The sequence below is a fragment of the Eschscholzia californica genome, unplaced genomic scaffold (assembly GCF_041429995.1).
Source record: "Eschscholzia californica isolate CP2 unplaced genomic scaffold, dmEscCali1.0.p SCAF_1, whole genome shotgun sequence".
In the NCBI taxonomy this organism is placed as follows: domain Eukaryota; kingdom Viridiplantae; phylum Streptophyta; class Magnoliopsida; order Ranunculales; family Papaveraceae; genus Eschscholzia; species Eschscholzia californica.
This window is the reverse complement of record NW_028238198.1, coordinates 37,164,555-37,190,312: the sequence shown is the minus strand read 5'-3', so window position 1 is coordinate 37,190,312 and position 25,758 is coordinate 37,164,555. Positions and strand designations below refer to the sequence as shown.

The 25,758-nt window shown below is 33.9% G+C and overlaps 2 protein-coding genes and 1 long non-coding RNA gene across 4 annotated transcripts; 2 read left to right on the top strand and 1 right to left on the bottom strand.

The window, feature by feature from the left end:
* Nucleotides 1-361: 361 nt before the first annotated feature.
* On the top strand, nt 362-3,596 carry LOC147566523 (putative beta-D-xylosidase 5). Its single transcript, XM_086653019.1, has 5 exons — nt 362-1,066; nt 1,187-1,492; nt 1,607-1,776; nt 1,879-2,732; nt 2,830-3,596. Exons 1-5 carry the CDS (start codon nt 560-562, stop codon nt 3,429-3,431), a joined length of 2,439 nt encoding a protein of 812 aa, XP_086509145.1. The 5' UTR covers nt 362-559; the 3' UTR covers nt 3,432-3,596.
* A 175-nt stretch (nt 3,597-3,771) lies between these two features.
* Nucleotides 3,772-8,826, bottom strand: PYD1 (pyrimidine 1). Its single transcript, XM_086653020.1, has 7 exons — nt 8,162-8,826; nt 6,222-6,488; nt 5,956-6,126; nt 5,178-5,290; nt 4,889-5,078; nt 4,288-4,397; nt 3,772-4,152 (listed from the first exon to the last, which is right to left on the bottom strand). The coding sequence occupies exons 1-7, from the start codon at nt 8,441-8,443 to the stop codon at nt 3,996-3,998; spliced, it is 1,290 nt and encodes a 429-aa protein (XP_086509146.1). The 5' UTR covers nt 8,444-8,826; the 3' UTR covers nt 3,772-3,995.
* A 14,976-nt stretch (nt 8,827-23,802) lies between these two features.
* Nucleotides 23,803-25,157, top strand: LOC147566521 (uncharacterized). Of its 2 annotated transcripts, XR_015237448.1 has the most exons (4): nt 23,803-24,323; nt 24,399-24,475; nt 24,658-24,727; nt 25,005-25,157. It is a non-coding gene; the product is annotated as an uncharacterized LOC147566521 (long non-coding RNA). The 2 variants fall into 2 exon arrangements; XR_015237447.1 differs by lacking the exon at nt 24,399-24,475.
* The last annotated feature ends 601 nt before the right edge of the window (nt 25,158-25,758 follow it).

The following is a 25,758-nucleotide window of genomic DNA, read 5'->3' as shown; positions in this document are numbered from 1 at the left end:
TTATTTGGAATAATATCCACATCTTATATATTATACATTGGCACAATATTTTGGAGTATATGTGCCAATAATAAACACATCACACGCACATATTAGATTTGTTTAGCCAAATGTAGTGATCAAAATAATTAATTATCGTGATCACCCAAAATACGAAGTTAATAAATTCCCAAGCAGGATAAAAGTCAGATCGTAGATAACATTGGAGAGAGTTGTATATAGAACGATATCAAAACAGGCTATTGATCAGAGTAACTAACTAAAGGGAAAGATAAAGATAATTAGGTTTGTCAGTGTCAATTTAAGAGAATTTCGGTTTAATAGATAATAGAAAATCAACTTGCAAAGAAAAATAATTGCTAGTTTTAGATAAAACAAACCCACATAATCTCTCTCATGGGTTGACTTGATGTGGGGCTAAAAACTGAGACACATGCCTAAACATGAGACAAACTGTCCATTTAGGTTAATCTCTTTGTTATTTTGTGCTCCTATAAATATTAGACCCAAGATGGAACCTAAAAACCATTAAATTAAAAATCACTGTAATTAATTAAAAATGGCAAAGCTTGAAGGTGTTTTTCTTACATGTTTGTTTATTTTCTCTGTTTTCTATTCATATATCAGTTGTACAATAGCACAAGACAGCCTTCACCACCATCACAACAAACATAAGAATGGTGGTGGTGGTGGTGGCAATAAGCATACAAGTAGTGGTATAAATTACGGTAGCCATGTATGTGACCCCGTTAGGTTTGCGAAAATGGGGTTGGACATGAAGAAATTTAGGTACTGTGACTCGTCTCTTCCTTACGAAGTCCGGGCTAAGGATATAGTAGATAGCATGACTCTAGCAGAGAAGGTTCATCAGCTTGGGAACAATGCAACTGGTGTTCCTAGGATTGGCCTTCCTAAATATTCATGGTGGTCAGAAGGACTTCACGGTGTTTCGGATGTTGGTCCGGCGACCTATTTTGATAGTGATGTTCCTGCAGCAACTAGCTTTCCAACTGTTATTCTTAGTTCTGCTTCTTTCAACAAATCTCTATGGAGAAACTTAGGCCAGGTAATCTCTCTCCCTCTGTGTATATCTGTCTGCCTGTACGTATTTCTTGTAATTGTTCGCGGAAGAATATACATTAACACACATAGAAGAGAAGATGACACAAGTTTTTATGCATGGCAGGTTGTTTCCACCGAGGCGAGAGCAATGTACAATCTTGGAATAGGAGGATTAACATACTGGAGCCCTACAATTAATGTCGCAAGGGATCCAAGGTGGGGAAGAATTACAGAGACACCAGGGGAGGATCCGTTTGTTGTTGGAACCTATGCGGCTAATTATGTCCGAGGATTGCAAGATGTCGAGGGCCACGAAAACTCAGCGGACTTGAATCATAGGCCACTTAAGATTTCTGCTTGCTGTAAACATTATGCTGCTTATGATGTCGATAACTGGCATGGAATAGATCGTTACCATTATGATGCTAGGGTAATATATAACACAGATTAATTCCAACAACAAATTTACTTCTTTTTTTCCCTTTTTTTTTAGTTACATGAAAGCAATCTAACAATTTCTTTCTTGTATGTATATGATATACAGGTGACAGAGCAAGACATGTTGGAGACATTCCTTCGTCCGTTTGAGATGTGTGTTAAAGACGGTGACGTTAGTAGCGTTATGTGCTCATACAACCGTGTTAACGGCATTCCTACTTGTGCTGATGCAAGGCTTTTGAGAGAAGTCATTAGACAAGAATGGAATCTTCATGGGTATTGAATTCAATTATTGTATTTCATCAATTTAAATTTACATAAAGATATCTTAGCTAGGTTTAATCATGAATATATGTTTTGATGATTTGGATACTGCAGATACATTGTGGCTGACTGTGATTCAATTGAAGTTATGGTTGATGGACACAAATGGCTCAATGACACACATGAGGATGCTGTTGCACAAGTTCTAAAAGCTGGATTGGATTTGGATTGTGGTGATTATTACACCAATTACACAGCCAACGCCGTAAAACAAGGATTGGTTGGAGAGTTAGAAATTGATAGGTCTCTTAATTATCTCTATGTTGTTCTTATGAGACTTGGGTTTTTCGACGGTAGTCCATATTTTTCTAGTTTAGGGAAGGACAACGTCTGCGCCAATGATCATATTGAATTGGCAACCGAAGCAGCTAGAGAAGGAATTGTTCTTCTCAAGAACGACAACACTTTGCCTTTAAATTATGCAAACTACAAGAATGTTGCCGTTGTTGGTCCTCATGCCAATGCTACCAAGGCCATGATTGGGAACTATGCAGGTATTCCATGCAAGTTCACCACTCCGCACGGTGCCTTCTCTTCCATCGTAAAGGCCACTTATGCTGCTGGCTGTAGTGATGTTGCTTGCCAGAGTGATAGTTTGATTAATGAAGCAACCCAAGTTGTTGCTAATGCAGACTCTACTATTCTTTTTGTCGGTTTGGACTTGTCAATTGAAGCCGAGAGTAGGGATCGAAATGATCTTCTTCTTCCTGGTCACCAAACTCAACTCATCAACCAAGTGGTTAGTGCATCAAAAGGTCCGATCGTTCTTGTGATAATGTCTGCAGGTGGAATTGATATTTCATTTGCTAAGAATAACCCTAAGATCAATTCTATACTCTGGGCTGGGTATCCTGGTGAACAAGGAGGTCAAGCCATTGTTGATGTTGTCTTCGGAAAATACAATCCTGGTGAGTATTAATGTTCTGAAATTTTTTATTCATCGTATTATCAGGCCAAACGAATGAGTTCATTAAGTAACTGATCTGAATCATGAATGTAAAACAGGAGGAAGATTACCCATCACATGGTATGAAGCTGACTATGTAAACAAACTGCCACTCACATCAATGCCTCTAAGGCCGGTCGAAGAGTCAGGGTATCCTGGAAGGACATACAAGTTCTTTACAGGTCCAACCGTTTACCCATTCGGTTATGGTTTGAGCTACACCACCTTCAACTACCAAGTAAACTCTACCTTAAAGCCTGTGTATGTGAAATTAGATAAGCATCAACATTGTCGAGATCTCAACTACGTGCCCTTAGATAAACCTCCTTGCCCCGCCATCTTGGTAAACGACTTAGCTTGCACTGAACAGTTCGAGCTCGATGTTATAGTACAAAATACAGGGAAAAAAGACGGTAATGATGTCGTGTTGGTATATTCAAAGCCTCCAAAAGGAATTGCAAGGACTCACATAAAACAACTGATTGGATTTGAGAGAGTTTTTGTGCCAGCAGGACAAAGCAAAACTGTAAACTTTGTATTCAATGCTTGTAAAAGCTTGGAAATCGTAGAAGACAACGGCTACACGCTTCTGCCTGTTGGAGAACATACCATAATGGTTGGAGACGGAGCCATCTCGCTCCCTCTTAGCGTTAACCTCTAATCAACATTGTTAACGATTACGTGTATAAGTCCCACTCCTCGATTCATTACGATTGTAACATATAACTGCACATATTACACTGTAATTATTTCTCAAAGTTTCAGTGAGGGAGGACCGTATGTAATTTTCAATCTCACTTTAAACTTTGATTCCATTATCATTCAATCCTTACGGCATCTGAATCATCCACAGTCAGTTATTTACTCCATTCCAAACGAGACAAGTACAATCAATGGATTAGAGATGTTATCATGGGCTCATAGCTATACGAACCAAAAAATAAACTTGGTTTAGTAAGATAGTACCACTAATAAGCAATTAAATTCAAAGGAATAATCAGTTCGGAAAATCTTAACAATTTTTTATTACACTGAGTTGTGATTCTTTCTGTGTTAACACCCTAATTGGCTAACACACATAACATAAAAGGGTTGGGTTTTCATCAACCATGATAAACTGGACAACTTAAAGATCATTATTTATTACAAACACTGATGAGGGTTTACACATACAGGTCTTACAGAACAACAGTAGGCTGCTAGGTTGAATACTAGAACAATTTTTTCAGTTAGACACCATGCTTTCTGTTTCTTTCACAAAACCATCTCCAGTCCAATCTTTGTCATTCTGTAGTCCTTTCTTTATGGCTTTCCTTTTCTGCATTGCTTCTTGTTGCCTTCTTACCAAATCGGTGTGAGTTGTGAAGTACGGAAGAGATGCCCTGTATTTTTTAAATAAGAAAAGGGATCCATTGTAAGATAGTCGAACAGATAAGAAGATAAAATGAGAAAGTACTGCGTTTTTGTTTTATGTGTCTAATAAATTACTTAGTAGCATAAAAGTTTAGTTATCATACCCTCTGAAATCTTCGATTGAAGAAAAGTTGTGTTGTCTCATGAAATCCTTTAACTCGTCGCAGAGTTGCTTCACAAGTCCATACCCGTGCATCATCACCCCTGTGCAGACCTATGGACACAAAATTCCTCGATTATATATAAAGAGTCAAACAAAATTACGGAATGAGAAATGTCTTTGTGTTTGATCATACGCAGATCTGAAATCCAGGTCAAGATTTGAATTGATTCGAGTCACATATCTAGTTTGTTTTTATCTGCCTTTTCGAATGGCTGACTCGGATTGATTTTGGGTCCAGTTGAGTCAGACGTCAAACAAGTATGAACTAAGAGCCTGTGTTATGAAATAATACAAAATGATTACTCAACAACCACTGACTAAGACAAGTTATGCTCGAATGAGTGAGATTCAACATGTCAGACTCAGGTGACTCAGATTCAAACACGTCAGACTCAGGCGAATCAAATCCAAATAATAATAAAATAAAACACCATCTTCTAAACCAATATGCGTTAGAAGTCATTGCTTTACTAAAACTAATTTTTGTGATATAAAATAGGCGAGAAAGTAAAAAAAAAAAAAACTACTGTTACAGCACTAACCTGAACGGTGTTGGCTCCAAGAAGAATAAATTCAGCAGCATCCCCACCAGTTTCAACTCCTCCAATACCAGAAAGTGAGAGATCCTCCTTATGACCAAATTCTGATTTCATCATTTGTGCAATTTTCATAACTTTTCCGAGTGCAATAGGATGGACTGCCTTGGAAGAATAGCCTCCAGGTGTGGAATACCTTAATAAATAAATCGATATTAGATATGTTAGTGGTTGAGAGTAAAAAAAAATTGACTAGCTTCAAGAACAAAAAGTTACTAGAAAAGAAATGGCTAACCCCTCGACACAAGGCTCAGGACGTAATGTAGTTAGATTAATTCCCATAACACTCATGATTGTGTTAATAGCAGCAATTCCCTCGCATCCGGAACTTAAAGCCACCTTCGCTGGCTAACAGCATAGAAAAAGAGCATAAGATATAACGTTATTGACCTAAAAATCAATTCAGCAGGAATTTTCTTTTGAACAAAAGAATGATACTACTAGACAAGATTGCTCGTGAAATCTTTAGGTCAGTACACTAGTAACATTGACAGTTTGGCTTAACATAGTATAGATAGTCTTACTTCGTGATTGCCAAATAAAAACATTAAATGTATATGGTTATCATTTTATTTGCATAACTATTCAGCTTCACTAAATGAACCCTTAAAAACCTCAGTCATCCATGACTACAAGAAACAGATAAAACATGTCATAATGGTTTATGGTTATGTTAAAAATATTGGCTGCCTATGTGAAGTTGAGTGGGTTTATTTACTCCAATGTTATAGAGAACACAGCTTTTTGGTTTGATTTTGCTCTTCTTTTGTTCAGGTTGTGTCCTTTACCTTCTACGCAAGCCAGTGGCGGAGGATGGTTATTTAACAACGATTCACTTTACTATACAAGACAAACGAATTGGTGGGCGAAAATTTGATTTTTCTCGACATGTGCATCTGAAATCTAAAACTCAATGCTACTTTTGTGTTTTGCCACAACCCAATTCAGTATTTTAAAGAAATGACAGACCTGTAAGAAGATATAACCAGCAATCCAAGGCAAACAGAACAAACCTGTGTGATGTCAGTGATGTTCGGTGTCATTTTAGCCCAGACAGGTATGGTTGCTTTCGCATTAACCCATCCACATATCTCCTCCAATAATGCACAGTCTTGTCCAACTGCAGCACCCATTTTACGCTCTGGCATACCATGAGGACATGAGAAATTGACTTCAATAGCATCCTAAAAGAACAACAGAACAATGGTTACAATAAGTGACTAGTATAAAATAATTTATATTCACTTAATAAATAATTATGATAACCATCAAAACCTACCACTCCAGTTTGCTCCACCCGATCGATGAGTTCCTCCCAGGCACTTTTCTCATATTCCTCCATAATTGAAGCAATTAGGATACGATCGGGATACTCTTCTTTTAACTGCTTAAATTCTTTCAACATAGTTTCGAGAGGTCTGTCACTAATGAGCTCAATATTCTCCCACCCAATAATTTGCCCTTTTTTTGCCGAACCATTAACTCCAGCTCGGAGCCGTGCATATCGTGGGGTTACGTTTATCACTTTAGCAGCATCTAGGGACACCTATCACAAATAAAGTCCACGTTCACATACTATGGTTTTACGCAGAACAAATTTGAGATTATTCAGATGAAAACCTCACATATCTAGGATCAAAGAAATATTAAAAAGCCAAGGTGTGAAAATTTGGGTTAAAAAAATCGAAGCACTGAAGCAGTTTTTCCATATACAGTAATCTCTGTACAATGAAGCAAATGTGAACATATTGTCATAATAGTATAATACATAAAAGAAATAGAAACATAGAGCCAATGAAGATAGCAAGTCAAACATATGAGCTACAAAAAAGAATCAAATATGAAGTATAACAAAAAATCATGAACTTTAGTCTGTATAGAGATCCAAATTGATCAATCATGACCCAAAAGGAGATTGAATAGTGTACAAAAATCAAAACTAATTCTTCTAGTAAAAACCCGTCAATTTTCGCGACACTGCTCTCATTTTAAAACTATGACTACTTCATTCTAAATCTAAGAAATTCCCAAAATATCTGTGATAGATCATTGTACAAATTCTTAATTCTATTTCATGTAACTACACATGCCCAGCCGGCTAGCCCCATGGTCTGTTTGTATCTTGTCCGCGGAGTAACATATTGGTGTACAAATTCTTAGTATGTTCCTCCCTTCATGATCAAATCCTTATCCAACATTATTTAAGGTCAACAAATGAATCATGTTCCATAATTTAAATCTCGTCAAATCAATGCTTTGCAATTCACATACTGCACCACTAATAGTTCATATACTTGTTAAAATCAACTAAATTTTAGCAAATATGTAATACTGCGGGGTTAGGCAAGAGGATCTCCAGGATGGTGATATGCCATCCCGCAACCATAACCAGCTAGCTATATTACAAAAGTTCACGATAGCTCTTAATTAGTCCCTGACTGGCCACTAGTCCCCCTTTTCACCGACTCGACTAGTTGGACTCAGACCCCTAGGTCCTCAATTCGCCAAATCTCCTACTAAGTGTCCAAGTCAGATGTCTAGATGCTAAGTTTAATCCCTCACTAGACAACATTAAACTTCATTTCTTCCCCTCCGCTTTCAATCATTAAAAGAACAGTAAGGCTAGGGTGACCGTCCAAAATGACCGCCACCCAAACCGTCTGTGAGAGGGACCCGGGTTTCTCTCTCCTCATGTGGAAGTCACGCGAGGAGAGAGAAACTCGGGTCCCTCTCACAGACGGTTTGGGTGGCGGTCATTTTGGACGGTTCCCATAGAGTTTTTGTTAAAAGAAATTGTTTTCTCAGCTAGATTAATTTTAAATCAGTACATGAACATGGGTGGTAACTTAACCATTAATAATCAATTTAAATTCATATTAACTGTACAGCATGGGATTAAGTTTTTTGAGTCGATCATTAGCTTAATTATGTTGTAATGCTTTAGTTAAATTTCATATATAAGACTCAAAGAAGAGTGCACAAATTAAGAAAATGATTAAAATTATAGTTATTAAGCTTTACAAAAATCTATTCTGAGAATTCAACCAATTAACTAACCAATATATAGAACTAAAATCAATCACAAATCAATATGCAAAATTCACATGAATCAAAAGGTATCAAGATTATGAGTATCACTAACAATTCAGAACAGATCTAAAAATTTAGAACAATCAAGAAGAACAATAGGATCAAACTAGGTTTAGAGAGAGAGATTACTGTTTTAGCGATGACAGCACCCCAACCTTCATCAAAAGCCCTCTTCATGACAGTATAATTGGTACCAGGTGGGCCAGAACCAATAACAAAAGGATTAGGCATATGCAATCCATTAACATTAACACTTAGATCAGGTTCCTTTTTTTGATCCGAAGCAAAAACCCTAAAATCAACTCTACCAACATTTGTACCGGAATTCGAGTGACGAAGTTTAGGAAATTCAAAGAGAGAAGAAGAAGAATTCACTCCTCTTAACTGGTGAAGTGAACTGAAAGACGCCATGAAAACAGAAGAAGATAAGAAATTCAAGAATCTGAAGAGAAAGAATCAAGATAGAGAAATTGGAGAAGACGGATCAGAAAATGAAATTGAATCAGAGTTAAATATACGAAATTTGTATTATTATTATTATTATTATTATCTGGAAGACTAATAATTAATCGGAAAGGGTGACGAAATTGAGTTAAAATGCGTAGCTGTCAGTATTGCTCAGATCGGACGGAAGTTTTGTGTTTATCAAGGGAGAATTTTAAGCAAGTTTTTAAATTTTTATTGTATTAAGCACTGATTGGAAAGTGGCTTAGTTGTTAACCAAATTAGCAAATTTCTCACTCCTCTCTCCAATTAACGTCTTCTCTCTCTCTCTGATTTGTCATAATCATTAAGGTTGTTTAGTAATTAGACCCACTTATTTAACTATATCAGGACTTCCCCCGAAATGATAAATGTGAGTGGCATTAACCCCCATTTCTTACTTTGCCGTCAAAAACCCGTGAAGTTAGAGCGTGCCAGTCAAGTGACTTTTGCTTGACAAAAACACACTCCATTCATCTTACGTGTGGTTATGGCATACACCCAAATGGAGGGTTTAAAATTTGATTTCGATTTTAAAACATTTCTTTTCCCCGTTAACATTTCTCAACTGCCACCTTACAGGCGGGGACATAAGTGCAGAACGATCGATTCACTAAATCCTTCAAAACCCTCGTGTTTTTTTTTTTCTCGCTTTCAAGCTTTAATCGAAGTAGATTCAAAGGGCTTTCATGAATGTTTGTTCTTAATTAGTGTTCATCACTGTCTCTCCATAACAGTTGGTGCATGATGAATACATAAAAGGACGATTCAAAGCTTCATGTGATTTCACCTCACATATTTGACAGCACATCTCCTATAATAGCAGGAAGAAAAAGTATTTTAGTCTCAACCCTCCACTGTAAAAATAATATTTAGTGAAGGATCCCCATTATAGTAAAGCTTATGAAGACCAATAGAGGCTCACGTGATTTGTTTGTTCACTTTTAGCACATATTTCTATCGTTTTAGCAGAGAACTAACAACAGTGGGATGAAGAATTAGATCTAACTACGTCCCTCAAGCATAAGATCTCTTTACAAAGAGAGCCTTTGGTACGCTGACCGTTGGAGGAAAAGGGTATTTTCGGCACAAACATTCAATGGATAAATGAAAGGTATTTTCGTCAAACAAAAGTCACGTGACTGTCACGCTCCTAACTTAACGGGTTTTTGACGGAAAAATTGGAAATGGGAATTAGCGCCAGTTACATAATAATTTTGGGATGAAGCCCTAATATAGCTAAATAATTGGAGTGTAATTACTCAATAAACCTAATCATTATATCTTATTACCAAAGGTGGAGCTAGCTATGTTGTTCGAGATTATCTTCCCAACTTATCTTCAACAATTGAGATTCTATCTCTCAAAGTTATCTTCAATGGGTGAGATTACACTTCTCAAATTTATATCCAAAGGTTGAGATTATAGAACTGTTTTTGCCCATAAAACACGAGTTACACCTTTTTATAAATAGGCCTCAACCAAAGTGGTCTTCACTTAGTCAAGGGACAAATGCATTCCAAATTTGAATTTGATATGTGGTTTTTATTATTGGGTCGATTCTTTATTCATTTACTATTTCAACACAAATTTTTATCCTTTGTTTTCATAACCAGATTCTCTTTTAACCCTTTATTTATGTTAGTTTAGGTTTGGTCCTCTTTTATTAGCTTCTATCTAAACTGTGTCCTCAACAAAAAAAAAATTACACTGTGTGGATTTCATATGGACATTTTATACTTGATTTAGCTTTTCTTTTTATGATTTTTTATGCTTCAACAATTTTTATTTCATTAATGATGCTATGCCCGACCAATATCCCAGTCGAATCCCGGCCGGGGTACTTGAACGGACATGATCTAGTGAGAGAAAGTGAAACATGGCCCTTTGTATTTTCATCTATTATGCTTTATTTTTATTATGTTCTTAAATTTTTGGAAATTTAAGTCAAGATATATTAAGTAAGAAAAGATACCATATATCTTAAAAAACACTAAAATTATTTAACTACTGTATAGTAATTTAAAGCTATTTTTTCCTAACTTGAAATACATCCTCTCAGTGGCGTGGCCGAGATTTTAGGAGTCCGGTGCGAAATTCTATCGGAAGCCCTTCTTATGATGATGTGAGAACTAAAAAGTTACGTGTGATATAATAGATGAATATCTAAAAATTTGTTCAAAGAAATTTCTATAAAATATCATAAAAAATATATGTTTATTCAAAAGACAAAGTACTAATGCCTGTCGTAATTATATAACTAACTCCGTTAAAAATATTTAAACCATAATCGATGTAATTATACAAGTCAAAGAATACAAATGAAACAAACATTTACATAAGATAAGTATGATATAGAAAAATTATTTTGCATAAGACAAATTATCTGAAAAAGATAAAATAATATGTATATTTGAGAGAATAGACATAGAAACCTATTGGAGGAAGAGAGAGAAGACTATAAGTAACAACTGGAAACTCGAACCCAATAAAACCTTAGAATAGCATGGGGTGCCTATAGAGACTACATCTAGAAACTAAAAATTAGAGGCTAGAGTGGCCTTTAGAATATCTATTTATAAGTCACTAAAGTGGGCATTTTATCTTGTATAGGCTTGAACCCAGTATGGAGGCACCCATAGAGGTTAGAACCTAGTAAGACTTAAAAATAAATGTAAATAGGGTGTTGACAGGGTTTGAACTTGACACTTGAAATTGTCGGAGAAGTTCTCAACCAACTGAGCTACATATCACGCTTTATTGAAAACAGACATAAATTATATAAGTTTGATTCTTAAGCGATACTCAAAATGGGGCCCTTAGGTAGAGGGGTGCCCTGTGCGACCGCACAGGCTGCAACCCCTCACCCACGCCCGTGCAGCCTCTACTCAACTTACGATTTTATTTAGTTTGAAATAGGAGAGAGAAAAAAATTGAGAGGGAAACTAGTTATTGGAGAAGGTAGAAGTCGAAGTGGGAGGAAAAAAATCAAAAAACAAATGGTATGGGGGGCCAAACAATTTTGTTGCGAAAACATTAGAGTTTGGGAACACATGAATATTTGAAAATAGAGTCTTTTTTGTTTAGTTTTTTAAGACTTTAAATATTATGGTAACTAAATTGCAACTCACAATTTGGAAGGACTTAAGTCACATTATTAAATTTTAAGAGAAATCTATTATACAAAACAAATCAATATGACTGAGACCAAGGGCGGGCCCCGCATAGGGACCTATAGGGGCACGTGGCCCCACAACCTTAATGTGGGTCATTTATACCATATTGCACTAACTAGTCTGTTACATATGTATTTTTTCGTCTCTCACACAAAATCCTCGCCTAGCTCAGACAGTGAAAGGTTTGACTTCTTGAGTCCCATAACTAAAGTCATGGGATCGAATCTCATACACCACCATTTTTTCTAAAATTTTTACTACTTAACGTTGAATGAAAGACTTTTTTGGTTGAAAATGATTGCTTATAAAAAATACCTTATGAAGACCATGTTGGACTTACTATGGTTCTTACTAATTGGAGTAATTCAATTTTGACCTCCTCAAAATAATTGACTCATTAAAATAGTCTAGTAGAGATGATAATAAATTTTTTAACTAACCTCTAACATTTTAACCTTGTCGGAATTTTCTTTGACTTGTATTATGGAATTCAAAATTGTCTTTTCTATGCGTTTGTCAGATTTGTCATAGTAATCATTTTATCAGAAAGCAAACTCTATTTTTATCTTTTCATCCATTACGATCCCCGAACCATATTTGTGAGAAAATTAATATAGCTTGTTATACGTCAAAATTACCATGGAATATCTTAACTATAACTAAAATTTTGTCGAGAATTTGCTTTTTGATTCTTACCTAGTCGTATACTATGAAATTATTTCGTTACCTGTAACTAAAAAGTGCCGCCACACATAAAAATTTCCGACTTCGCCACTGACTGAGACATAATTAATGTACATCGTTATGACTTGGCAATATGAGTATGACATAATCTATCAGACACCAATTTGATTAAGATAAAATCCATGGATTTGATGAATCCGACTTGGACAAACAATCTCATCATGAAGAAAATTATATATTCACCTCTTCATCCACCTTCTCTCTTAATTCCTCTTTAATTATTTCAGTTTTAAGTAATATCTAATTTCTCTTAATTTCGTCTCTAAGGGTCCTTGGGTATAAGGCCCAAAATAGTGTTCAAAAAAGGTTTATAATCCAGTCTTCCTAAAAAATGGATTTTTAGTCCTTTTACGTTATGGACAGAAAAACCCATACTTTATAAAACAACTACCGTCTATGTCCCTGCTACAACAATCGCGGGATTTTAATTTGGGAGGACTGTATCTGGAAAGTTTCTTCTTAGTTAGGCGTGATTTGGGGGGGTTTTTAAAGACAATAACGGTATAAACCAAAATCGATTTTTCCCTCTCTTTTAAACCGTTTTGGAAAGCAAATCTCTTCCCCAAGTCGATTCAAAACAAAACCCTAACTTAACTTTCAGAATTGGAAATAATATATTTTCTGAGATTAGTTAGCTTGATTTGGGGGTTAATATTCAAAATGTATATATCACTTTCTCTCACTTAACTTTCAGATTTGGAAAGAGTATATTTTCTAGGATCAATTTAGCGTGATTTGGGAGTTTATATACAAAACGTATATTTCACTTTCTCCTGATTAATTTTCAGATTTGGAAATAGTATATTTTTCTGGGAACATTACAACAACATTTGTTTTCGTTTTTACTCATACATAAATACACATCGAATACAAATTATGAAACAATTACGTAAATTATGTGTTATTTATGACGAGGAAACCATCATTTGTCATGTACACAACGTAATTTATCAAATGTATGTGTGTCATGTTCAATAAGTTACACATAATTTCTTTTACATTACACATCGTTTACATTCTGTTACAAAGAAAACGTACAAAATCTTCTCTGGTTCAAAAATGGTGCCCATCCATGTACTCTCATTTGTAGTCTTGAGCAGGACGAACAACATTTACACTATATTGTCGAAGAGCATATCGAAATGCTTTCGTACCACCAGGAAATAACTGACCAACTTTAGTAAATATATTATCCCAGCCATCAGATTTTAGTTTTGTGGTCTTACTTAGATTGGATGATTCTGTAGGAAATTCCATAAGTAACAGCAAAACTACAAAAAGAAAATATATACATTTGTCAACAGAACATATAATTTACTAGAAACGACATGTATAATGGAGTAAATTATGCATACTGTTTGTTAAACTTCATAATGTGTTGGGAGACAAACAAGACTTTAGTTTGAATCAAAAGGTCACAGTTATGTGAAAAAAATATGTATAATGTGCAATAAATTACATATAATTTTTGGAACATTATATTGTACTATAAGCGGCAATCTTGAATAAATTATATATAATGTAAGCACATTTATAAGATATTTTTGATATTATTTATAAAGTATGTATAATTTGTAACAAAATACATATATTTTACATTCTGTTATAGAAACACTGTACGGAAGATGTTTGCGTAATGTACTAGAAAGTATGAAAATATATTGTAAACTACCTATATTGTATATTCTGTTATGAGAAACCGTACGGATAATCACCTGGTTCGAAAATTGTATGGATAGAAAAATCTGATGTGAAGAAATATCAGAAAACACGGAAGCTTAAACATAAATCTAAAGAAATAAGATATGATAATTGGATGCAAACATAACATACTCGGTTTGAAGGAATCATTGAATAAGGAGTAAATATCAAGATCTTAAACAGTAGTGAAAATTTTAGAGAGAGAAAATAAACATCACACATTCGAAGTTAATGAATTAGTAGACAGATCTTATAAAATCAGATCAAATCTGTTATGTTTAATAATAGAGCGAGATAATCTGATTCTTTAACTTGAGAAGCAATATTAGATCTTAACAATGGTACGATCAAAGACTTTCACAGTGTAAAACCTGATAAAGGATGAAGGTTTGCACAGCTGCTCTAATGAAGATGAAACAAGATTTCTGAGTTTAATGGAGGTTTATAAGGTGATTCGGTTTGATAGAGAGAAAATAAAGAGGTTTCTGTTACTAAAGATAATGAATCTAACCTTACTTTGAATTGAAACGTGATTGGAGAGAGAATGTGGGAGATAAAAATGAAAAAAGACATTTGTGAATTTTGAAGGTAAATCAGTTATAATATATGAGGAAGGTTAAATTAGGTATTATGATTTAATATGTATTCTAGGGATTTGTGTTTTCTCTCTAGATGTATACAAATGGACTAGATATCCATCTACATTAATATTTTGGTTTTGAAACCTTTTATAGGATTAGAGAGGACTAAATATTAAGGCCCGTTTTTTGGGCTATAATCTCAAAAATTCATATCATTACCTCTTTAATATCTTTCATTATTTCAGTTTTTTGGGCTATAATCTCTTCCCTCCACCTCTAAAATTCCTCTTTTATTATTTTAGTTTTTAGTTCTATGCAATTTTTTATATTTTTTCTCTAATATCTTTACCTCTTCTTCGACCTTCTATCTTAATCCCTCTTTAATTATTATTTTTGTGTTGAGTATAATTCCTCTTTAATTATTTCAGTTTTAATTTCTATGTAATTTCTCTTAATTTTTGTACAAGTCTTCTCTAAATTTCTTGGAAGAAGAAGAATATGAGAGATTAGTTTCAAAAGTTGTATCATGCTCGTCTCTGTCTCTTCATTTTTCACATCAAATCAAAATTATTTTATTTATATTTCTCTCATATTCTTCTACATTCATTTTAAATAAGTATTGAATTGAAATAAAGTATTTAAATTTAATTTCAAATGTAGGCAGCTGGAAAGATGAGTCACGGTAGTGGAAAGAAAGCATAATTTGGAGTTTTCACTTATAACATTCTTGGACTTCATTTTACCAATTTTGGTCAATATATGGTGAAAGGTTTCATCTTTGTAATTTTGTTTTCTTGTGTCTCAGTACGTATAATGTCTGTCATTAGATATCCCTATAATTGGGAATAATAATCATCATCTTGTGTTTCAATTACTGTTATGTGAACATGGGTAGTTAAGATCGAACTAGTGTGAAGTCAAAGTTTTGAGTTCAAACTCCCATTGCATATGACACCTAAAAAAAGCAGAGAATTGGACTGCTTCAACCCCTTGTTTCCCACAAATCCCTTGAAGCCAAAATAACACAACGTTTGTATGGTGATTTGAGTTAAAATTCAGTTCTCATGGAACTCATCCCATACCACTTTCACAACCAATGTGGGACTATCCCAACAGGAGGAAAGATATTTTCTCATCCATGAGCTCCTTAACTAAGTAGAATATTAAAACCAATGAGAATGACGGTAATACTTAAAATTAGCAACCAAGAGTGTTATTGCAATACTTGTGCGAAAGGCCGCGACTTTGGGGGATAAAAAAATTCTCCGGGGAATAAAAATTTAGTAAATAAATATTGATTCATGGACATATTTTTCTTTTGGTCCAAAAATTGGGTTAATCGAACATTGCCCCTTAATCTTCATCTTCCCTCTCTCTCACTGTCTCTCACCATATCTCTCTTATTGTCTTATTCTTTCCCTCTTATTCTCTTAGTCTCTCTCCCTCGACTCCTCATTGTTTATCTCTCTATTGCTCTCATTATCTATGTCTCTCAATCTCTCACTATTTTTCTCTTAATCTCTCATTGTTTCTGATTCAATCTCTCATGTTTTTTTTCTATCTCGCACAGACACTATTCCAACAAAGGTAATTGTTCACTTCGCCGGAATTTGACATCGAAGAGGGTTTCTGGTGAGATCTTCCTCGATGATTGCGTGGCCACGAAACATTTCGTGTCTACCAAACGTTTTGTGACGATGACCATTTCGTGGCTACAAAACGTTTCGTGACCACAAAACATTTTGTGGCCATGACCATTTCGTGGCTACAAAACGTTTCGTGGCTACGAACTCTGTTATTTCCACACAGACTGAGAGAGAGAGAGAGAAAGAGAGAGAGAGACTGGGAGAAAGATAAAGAAATGTATACACCGAGATTAATAACGGGAGTGATATACAATGAAAGAGAGTGAGAGATCTAGAGTGTAAACGACATAGAGATAGTCATTAAGAAAGAGAGAGAGAGAGAATGAGAGATATATAGAGAAATGAAAGCAACAAGAAAGAGAGAGAGAGAGAGATAGAGAGATAGAGAGATAGAGAGATAAGGTAACAGTGAGTTAAAGAGGAGAAGAGAGGAAAGACAATGGTGGTGGTGTAAACTTGTGGTGGTGAAGGGGATAAAGAAGATGAAGATTAGGGGGCAATGTTAGATCAAATGAATTTTTTGGACTAAAATAAAATATTCCTCCGAGAATGTACAAAAAAATATGAATTCCCTAGAGAATTTATTCCCCAGAGATGATTCTTTATTCCCCAAAGCGGCAAAGCCGCGACCGTGCGAAATAAAAGGTGGGACTATGGTCCAAATGGTATTACACTTATTATGGACAGTGGCGGATCCACATGTAGACCATACTTAAGTAAGAAGGCTTGGTTCGAGAACCTCAGGTCCATAGGTTGATTGTCTGTATAATTCTACTTGTAATACACTATCATACAAGTTGCTTTAGTGGAGTGGTCCTGTGGTAGGTTCTGGACTTGAACCACCCAAGTTCGAGACCCATCTTCTCCGAAATTTCCTTTTTATTACTTGTATACCTCATTATGATTCATTTTTAAATGTAGCAGTTGAAACTTTTGTACCTTTGTAAATCTTGTTTCAAGCATGATTTAAGTAACTTTATTTACTCAAAATGAGTTTATTTGAGTTCATTAAATATTTGAACTTTAACAATTTATTTATGCTAAAAGGAGGTTTATTATTGTTCAATTTTATCCATTTAGCTTAGTTTAGTTTCCATTATCGCCTATAACTTTGTTTCTTTCTTGTTTCACATGAACGACAAGTCGACAAAAGCTATATCATCGTATGTTAGTACATCTACATTTACTAGAAATGAGCTCATATAGATATGATTTTAATAAATTTGAAACTCCAGATCAAGATTCTAAATTAACGACAAACATGATAGTGATATATATGTTTGAAAATACTTTAGTTATAGTGGAGTCATAGAGTGTCATCACCAGATTAGGTTATTTCTTTTTCGTCACTTCCAATAAATGTTAGTTTATGGTGTAATGTAAGTTTAATTAGAGATAATTTTAAAGAAAGTTGTTTACATAGATTAGAAATTAGTCAAATTTTATGTTAGGCCTCTTTAAGCCTCCTCTGAAAATTATTTCTGAATCCGCCACTGATTATGGGTAGCGTGTAATAATCAAAAACTAGGCGAATATTTATACTATACAAACGTATCTAATACTTGTGGAATCCTACTTGTGCAACTTAGAGGAATGTCGTCCCATTGAACACACTATCTTCATCATTATGATCTCCAAAGATAGTAATATATTTCAAAGTCTACGAAAATTATCTAAGTCTACGAATTCTTTTGTGCAACTTAGAGGAATTTAAAGCCAAATGTGAGAATAAAACTATCCACTATGAACTTCTTGAAGATGGATGACACTCTCATCCGTCCGAAACAGTTATTAAAATCTTTGGGGACATTTTTGATAGACTTAATTGTTTGCGAAAGCATGGAAAAAGGGATGAAGTTATATTACCGATGAAGATATTGTTGATGTTCAATATTATAGTGGACCAAAACTAAATGTTACCGTCAAATTTAGAGCATCTCCAATGGGACACTCAATCTCTAACACTTAGAGTGCCACATATGACTTTTTGAAGTTTTTGTTAAAAAACCATCTCCAATGGAACACTTTGTTAGACACTCTAATATGAGGTGGACACATTTATTATAGAGTGTCTAGAGAGAGAAACTCTAAAGTGAGAGTGTCTACTTGAGACTCTCTAAGTGTTACTTTAAAATTTCAACCAATAGAAATTCTTGCTTTTCAACTACTTTTTATTTATTGGATTGAAGAGGGACATGTGTATTAAGTATAGAGACTTTTAGAGAACTCTATTGGAGACCAGCAAAAATTAGAGTGTCTCTATATTGACATTTAAGAAAGAGAATCTCTTTAGACCCTTGACACTTAGGATTTTTAGAGTGTTTGTTAAGTGTCCCATTGGAGATGCTCTTATATAGTTGAAAGAATCCAAAAAGGAAAGTAATCTTTTTCCTTAATTCTTTTTTTTAACATCATTGTTATTGGTTAACTTATATGCTTACATATATTTAACCTACATGTTTTTTTATTACATATATTTAACTTATACGCTTTTTTATTTATAAGAATTACATATATTTGCATAAACATGATTTTTTATATGCTTATATGTTTTTTTATATAAGCGTATATTTACAAGAAAGCATAACTTATATGCATAACTTACATATTTAATTTCAACAAAAAAAAACTTACTGATATTTATAACAAAACATAACTTATATGCTTTTTATATGTTTTTAAAAATATATGTAAGGTGTGCATAATTTATGTATAAATTACCTTTTTAATTTATATATATGCTTTTTATTTATACAAAAACATATTTATAACATAGATTTAACTTATATTATATATTTATCTTTTATTACATATAACTATAAATAGGCTTTTCATTTATAAAAAACATAGTTATTACATATAGTCAACTCATATTTAACTTATGTGCTTTTTTTCTTTTATAGTTATTAAAGGAATGAAAGTTATTACAGAAATGAAAGATTTGATCACGGAGTTTTCCGACCCAAGTCTATATAAAGAAGTTGTAGGTTTAATCGACAGATTCAGGTTTTTTTTTCTTAAATTTTTTTTTCACTTATCGGTAATTGAATAACCGGATATTTGTCTCATTTAGCACATGTTCTACTCTATAATTCAAGAAACTCAGATAATTTATCCTAAATATAATTTAATCTTTTTATATGACAACATCGTTTTTTATTTACATATATGTTTTTCATTTATTTAAAAAAAAAGAATATTTATTACATATATTTAACTTATATTACATATTTATTACATATATTTATAAATACGTTTTTCATTTATAAAAAAAAACATATTCATTGCATATATTAACTTATATGCTTTTTTAATTTACATAAATTACATATATTTACATTAATATGATTTTTTAATATGTTTTTATATGTTTCCTATATGCTTTTTCTATTTATATAACTTATTTTATAATTAGTAAAAGAATGAAAGATTTGATCACGAAATTTTTTGACTAAAATCTATATAAAGAAGCTTCAGATTTAATCCGAAGATTTAGGTAATTCTTTTTTTCCTTTAAGTTTGGTTTTTCACTAATCGGTAATTGACTATCCGAAGATTCGTCCCATTGAACACATGTTCTTTATCCTGAATATAATTTCATTTCTTTCTTGTACGACGACATCTTCTTCATAATTTTGGTGAATAAGTTTTTCCATACGTGTGTGGTTTGGATCATTAATTTTTATGTATATCATCATCTATTACATGCAACTGTGGAGTGATACCTAAAAATCATAATTCACAACTATCGATCCATAAACAAACATCGACTAATTAACAAAATTTGAACTTAAAAAAACCAAGAATCATAATTTACAAATCATAACTATCAATCAACAAACGAACATCGACTAATTAACAATATCTAAAGTTACCTAAGATTCACAACTTATATGAAAATGAGAATCATAGTTCATAGATCATAATCATTAATCGATTGAACATTAAAGTCTTTAAATTGCAATATCTAACATAGAAGTTGTCTGTAAACAAAAACTTCAAAGAGGAATTTCACTAAAAAATTGGGTTATTACTTAAGCCATCTTCACAATTTTCAGAGACTTGATGAATCTCTTCAAATAAATTATAGGGTTATTTTGCGAAAGGGGCGTACATAAGTACCGGGGTTAGCGAAAGGGGCATAACTATTTATTATTTTGCAAAGGGGTCGTGGACTAGTGTTGACCAGTTAAGTTCTAACACCGTTAAATTTAATATAATTACATATATTTACATAAATATGTTTTTTTTAATATGTTTTTATATGTTTCCTATATGCTTTTTCTAATTATATAACTTATTTTATAATTGTTAAAGGAATGAAAGATTTGATCACGAATTTTTTTGACAAAAATCTACAGAAAGAAGCTTTAGATTTAATCCGAAGATTTGGGTAACTCTTTTTTCTTTAAGTTTGGTTTTTCACTAATCGGTAATTGACTATCCGAAGATTCGTCCCATTGAACACATGTTCTTTATCCTGAATATAATTTCATTTCTTTCTTGTACGACGACATCTTCTTCACAATTTTGGTGAATAAGTTTTTCCATACGTGTGTGGTTTGGATCATTAATTTTCATGTATATCATCATCTATTACATGCAACTGTGGAGTGATACCTAAAAATCATAATTCACAACTATCGATCCATAAACAAACATCGACTACTTAACAAAATTTGAACTTAAGAAAATCAAGAATCATCTATATAACAAAACAGAGTGGGGTTGTGCTGACTGGGACAAAATAAATGCTCCTTGATGGTGAGTTGGCTGGTGATTTGGACAAATCAACGGTCAGATGGAACGAACTGTTGTTTTGCATGTCTGTCCCCAATCAAGCTCGATTCCTATTCCACAACTCTCTCTTCATGGCCCTCAGCCTCTTTCTCTTCCACCAAGCTCTTTCATTCACTGTACCGATCCATCTTCATGAATGAATAAATTTATGTTACTATTTTTTAATATAAAACTATTGGGTATGAAACCCTTGCACATTTGTGTTAGAAATGAAATTCAGCCTGGTAAGTCTCTCAATGGTGTTCGCCCTTTTTGATTATTCATTGATTAAACATGGTAATTTTGTGTTTCTAAGATTTACTTTGTTCTAGATGCAGTCTAACATTCTGCACTTTGTGTTTTGTTCCATTAGTCCTTTGTTTGTTTTTGTTCATATATTTAATCGAATTATACTCATAAGGTGTTTGAGAAAATGTCAGATAGGATGCTTGTTGTACATTAAAGACTGGAAATCAACAAATCTTGTAAATGCTAACGGCTGTGGTGGACAACTCGTTACACAGTGAAGATATCTATAATAATCTTCGTGCTCTGGAATTACTTGACTTACATGTCGAAGAAGGCAGAGAATAATAGAGTGACTGTTGAAGGTTCCAGTGGACGATTTCTGTTGAGAAAGAAGCAAAAGAGGAATGTCTGCTTTTCTTGTGGAATGTTGGGTCAGGAATGCGTCCATTGACGGCTACGGTTACTGTTGCCGGTGGAAATGCCAGGTTTTCTATCTATACCTTATAACTTGTAGACAAAGATATATTCGGGAGAGGATTTTTATTGAGAAATTGATAATTCTTGAAAAACATCGTTCTCATTTTCGAGCCCACTGATATGTTGGAGACAGAGAGAGAGAGAGAGGTTGGACTTGGTTGTGGGTCTAAAGCAGCTTGGTGTAGATGCAGATACTAATTGTCATCTATGTTTGCATTAATGCAAATAGCGGCCTTCCTGGACGAAAGGTGAGGTTTGTGTTTATCTTCTTTGTGGGTCATTAAGCATCTATACAGTACCTCTTCTCCAACCTAGCTTTTTTGCTTTACATATTTACGTCAAAACATCAACAACAAGACTATTAGGAGTTATGTTGTTTATATGTTTAAGATTTTAAAGATTCAGAGAAAATTATTACACATCCTTCGTTTATTACACATCAATCTGTGCACAAAAGTCACTCTATCACCAATACAATAACCAGCGCCTCCATATTTGTTGGGCGTGTACACTAATAATGCCACTCTCGCTACCACCATGACAATGAAAATCATTACGACCACCGTAATTACAACTAGCACCATCATGATGCGCACTTCTGGACCACCATTATCAATACCAAACTAATCTTGAACTCAAATAATCTGACTTCCGTAAGAGAATTTGGAGGTTCAATTCCGCCCTAATTTTAGAATCGATGCCTTTTGATTATTTGTTTTCCAGCTTTGGTGCATAATAGAGGCTTTGGATTAAAATGGATAAAGTTTGATTTCCAACCGTTTCTATAGCACTACCGACAACATATGAAATGTTTAATAATGTGGCAATTAGTGCAATTGATATCTAGCTTGATATTTGAGAAAAATTTATATTATTCTTGCTTGCATTTATAGAACTTCACCATGGTCATACCCCATATGTTTGAAGATTTACTTTGATGTATGGCATTTTTTGCCTAGATGTGTTCTTGGAAAGAAGCCATTGTACCTTCTTCCTTGAGCTCCTGAACTGTTAATGCTTATATTCTATACTTTCATTTACATGTGAAACTCTCTGGATCTAAGTAGTCAATATTTGACATCCTTGCTGAAGGCATATCTTTTGGCTCTAGGAGACGCGGAAATTGAGATTATTGATAACCTAATATGTGCCCCTTACGTCGAGATGACTTGTGTGTAGTTCATTCTTTTGATGTCTCATGTTTTGTTTCTTTCACCAACGAGATGACCGAAAAAGAATCTATAATTTAGATTCTTTGATGCCAATGAAGTTGGAAATAGGTTAAAGTGAGAAAGGAATAGTCCCCATTTTTATATTAAAGTCGCCCATTTTTATATTATGATATCTATATTTCTTTTATGAACTATATATATTCCTTCTATTATCTCTATAACTTTTGGATGGTTGTTGAAATGTTGCTTATTGCTACTACTTGATATGCAAATGATCTCTCTAAGAGATGAAGCCTTGGGTGATACTATGTTGCAAAGGGAAAAGCAACTATCAATACTTTTTTTTTTGATGAAGTCGCAACTATCAATACTTGAATATTGAAATTTTTTATGAAAGAGAAATGAAACTAGACTTGAGTAGTATTTGTTGTTCTTTTGTTTCACTGGGCCTTTTTCTCTCACAAAAGTCTTTAAAATAACTGCTCAACTGTCCACGAACTAATTGTTTCAAAGTCTCCCATTTGAACACCTCTTAGACTCCCTCTCATTTCTCATTGACAAAAATGAATTTTATTATCTTCTATTTTTCTTTAGCGGCCTTATCTCATGTTTTTCTACTTAATAACCACAACAAATTTGTTCACACACACGCAGAGTGTTCAATGGAAGTGTCCGTGCCAGAGGCACGGGTAATATCTATATAACAAAACACAAAAGTTGTGACTAGAACAAGCTGACTAGGACAAGAAGAAAAAGAAAATGCCACCTGGATTGAAACATGGCACCTTCTCTTGACCCTCCATTCTTTGATCTAACGATTGACAAGAACATAACCTTACACCTTCTCTCATCAACACTCGGGTGACTCTTCAGTCTCAAAGGAGGTTAAAAATTCAATTTTCTTCAATTTCTTCTTCCCCATGTTCATCTAGGTTTGGATTCGATTTGATATTTCTTCTTTCTTCCATCTCTACGACTTTCTTCTGGGGTTTTGAAATCTGTAAATTCAGATCATAAACTTATGCCTTGATTAAAGTTTCACCAAATTCAGTTCTTTCCCGTATCATCTCCCCCCACAATCACCTCTTTACCAAATCTTTGGAGATTCCTGTACCATCTCCAGTTTCCGTCAGAATTATTGTGAATTCAGGACAACTAACTTCATGATAACTAACTTAATGTGAATTCAGATGAACTGAATTATTGACTGTTGGTGAGGAAGGAAGGAGAAGGTAGTGACTCTTGAGGGTGGAAAGTTTTGGCGGACATGTATAATCATCTTGGTTAGTTTTGCTCATTCTTGATTAATGGATTTCTCTTTGAAAAGACATTTTACAAATCCAGCCCCATGTTATCAGATTGTTCGTGTTTATGGTGTTCGATGAAATGTGTGAAAGAGAAAGAGTTGTTGATTCATGGGGGTTATTAGTTGATGGTAATATAAATGGTTTCAATTTTGGTGAAACTTTGTTTGTTGTTGAATATATGCTAATCAAAGGGTTGAACCTAACCAATTAAATTTGATTTAGGTTTATATCATTTTTGGGTATTTTGATCTCATGGTTGTCCAATTTAGCTTGCATATATTTGATCATGTTTCCTAATTTTAATGTACAGGGTGGATTTATTACACTCGACACACCAACAATTAGTTTTATACGTCAATCAATGCCATCGACATCTTGCGGTACCTCAAGCTCTAATGGTTAAATGCTTAATATCTTCATGTTTTAGCTATGAAATTTATCTTCCTCTTTTGTCTATGAAAAAGCTGCACCGATAATATTTCTATATAGGATTAACACTGCAACTGTGATTCACCCTACACGAAAAAGTTTTTTACTACAAACAAGAAAGAAAAGCAGCACAATGTGTTTTCATCAAGCTCAATGTGTTTCAAGATTGCGGCTATGGTTATAATTGATCTTGATTTATTTCTTTATTATAATGATTTAATTTTACAGGCAGCTGGGATCCCAAAGAAACTAGCCCCTACTATTGGTACTGCTGTTGACAACAGAAGAAGAAACTGGTCATTGGAAGGTCTCCAAGGTAATGTGCAGAGGCTGAAGACATACAAGGCTAAGCTTATCATTTTACCAAGGCGTGCAGGCAAATTCGAGGTAAAAATAGTCAGAATCATTATTCCGTCGGAATATTATAATTTCTTTTCATACTATTTTATCTATTCGATCGATTTTACGTTTATAAAGCATTCATTAGTCGTTTCAAAAAATTGAAATATAAGGTAGCTTGTCAGCATCTAATTTATGGGTCTTCACGTTTTGTTCAGAACGGTGACTCAACTGCAGAAGAGTTGGCATCAGCTACTCAAGTACTAGGTGACTTCATGGCCATTACCTGTGAAAAGCTAGAGGTCAAGCTTGTGAAGGTAACAGAAGAAATGAAGTCTCTCAAGGCTTACCAAAAGCTTCGTTTGGAACGTACCAACAAGTGCCACGTGGGAGCAAGGTTGAAGAGAGCCGCTGAGGCCGAGAAGGAAGAGAAGAAGTGAAGTTCTAAAACTTCAGGTAATTGAACTTGTTGAGAAAATAGGTTCTGGTAACGAGAAAAGACTTAAGTTTTGTTTGGATTATTATAACAGAGTTGGGATTTCAAATATTGGTTGCACTTTAATGTTTTGAAAGAATTATGGTAGGTTAATATATGATTGTTATGTATTTCACGCAATCAATCAACTATCTATGTAGATTAGTC

Bases quoted from the DNA above. Each gene is read 5' to 3' on its own strand.
- LOC147566523 (XM_086653019.1), top strand. From the start codon at position 560: ATGGCAAAGCTTGAAGGTGTTTTTCTTACATGTTTGTTTATTTTCTCT. The intron at 1,067-1,186 runs GTAATCTCTCTC...TATGCATGGCAG, and splicing joins TATGGAGAAACTTAGGCCAG to GTTGTTTCCACCGAGGCGAG. The intron at 2,733-2,829 runs GTGAGTATTAAT...AATGTAAAACAG, and splicing joins CTTCGGAAAATACAATCCTG to GAGGAAGATTACCCATCACA.
- PYD1 (XM_086653020.1), bottom strand. From the start codon at position 8,443: ATGGCGTCTTTCAGTTCACTTCACCAGTTAAGAGGAGTGAATTCTTCT. The intron at 4,398-4,888 runs GTTAGTGCTGTA...TTGTGTCCATAG, and splicing joins TTGGAGCCAACACCGTTCAG to GTCTGCACAGGGGTGATGAT. The intron at 4,153-4,287 runs GTATGATAACTA...TAAAAAATACAG, and splicing joins TCAATCGAAGATTTCAGAGG to GGCATCTCTTCCGTACTTCA.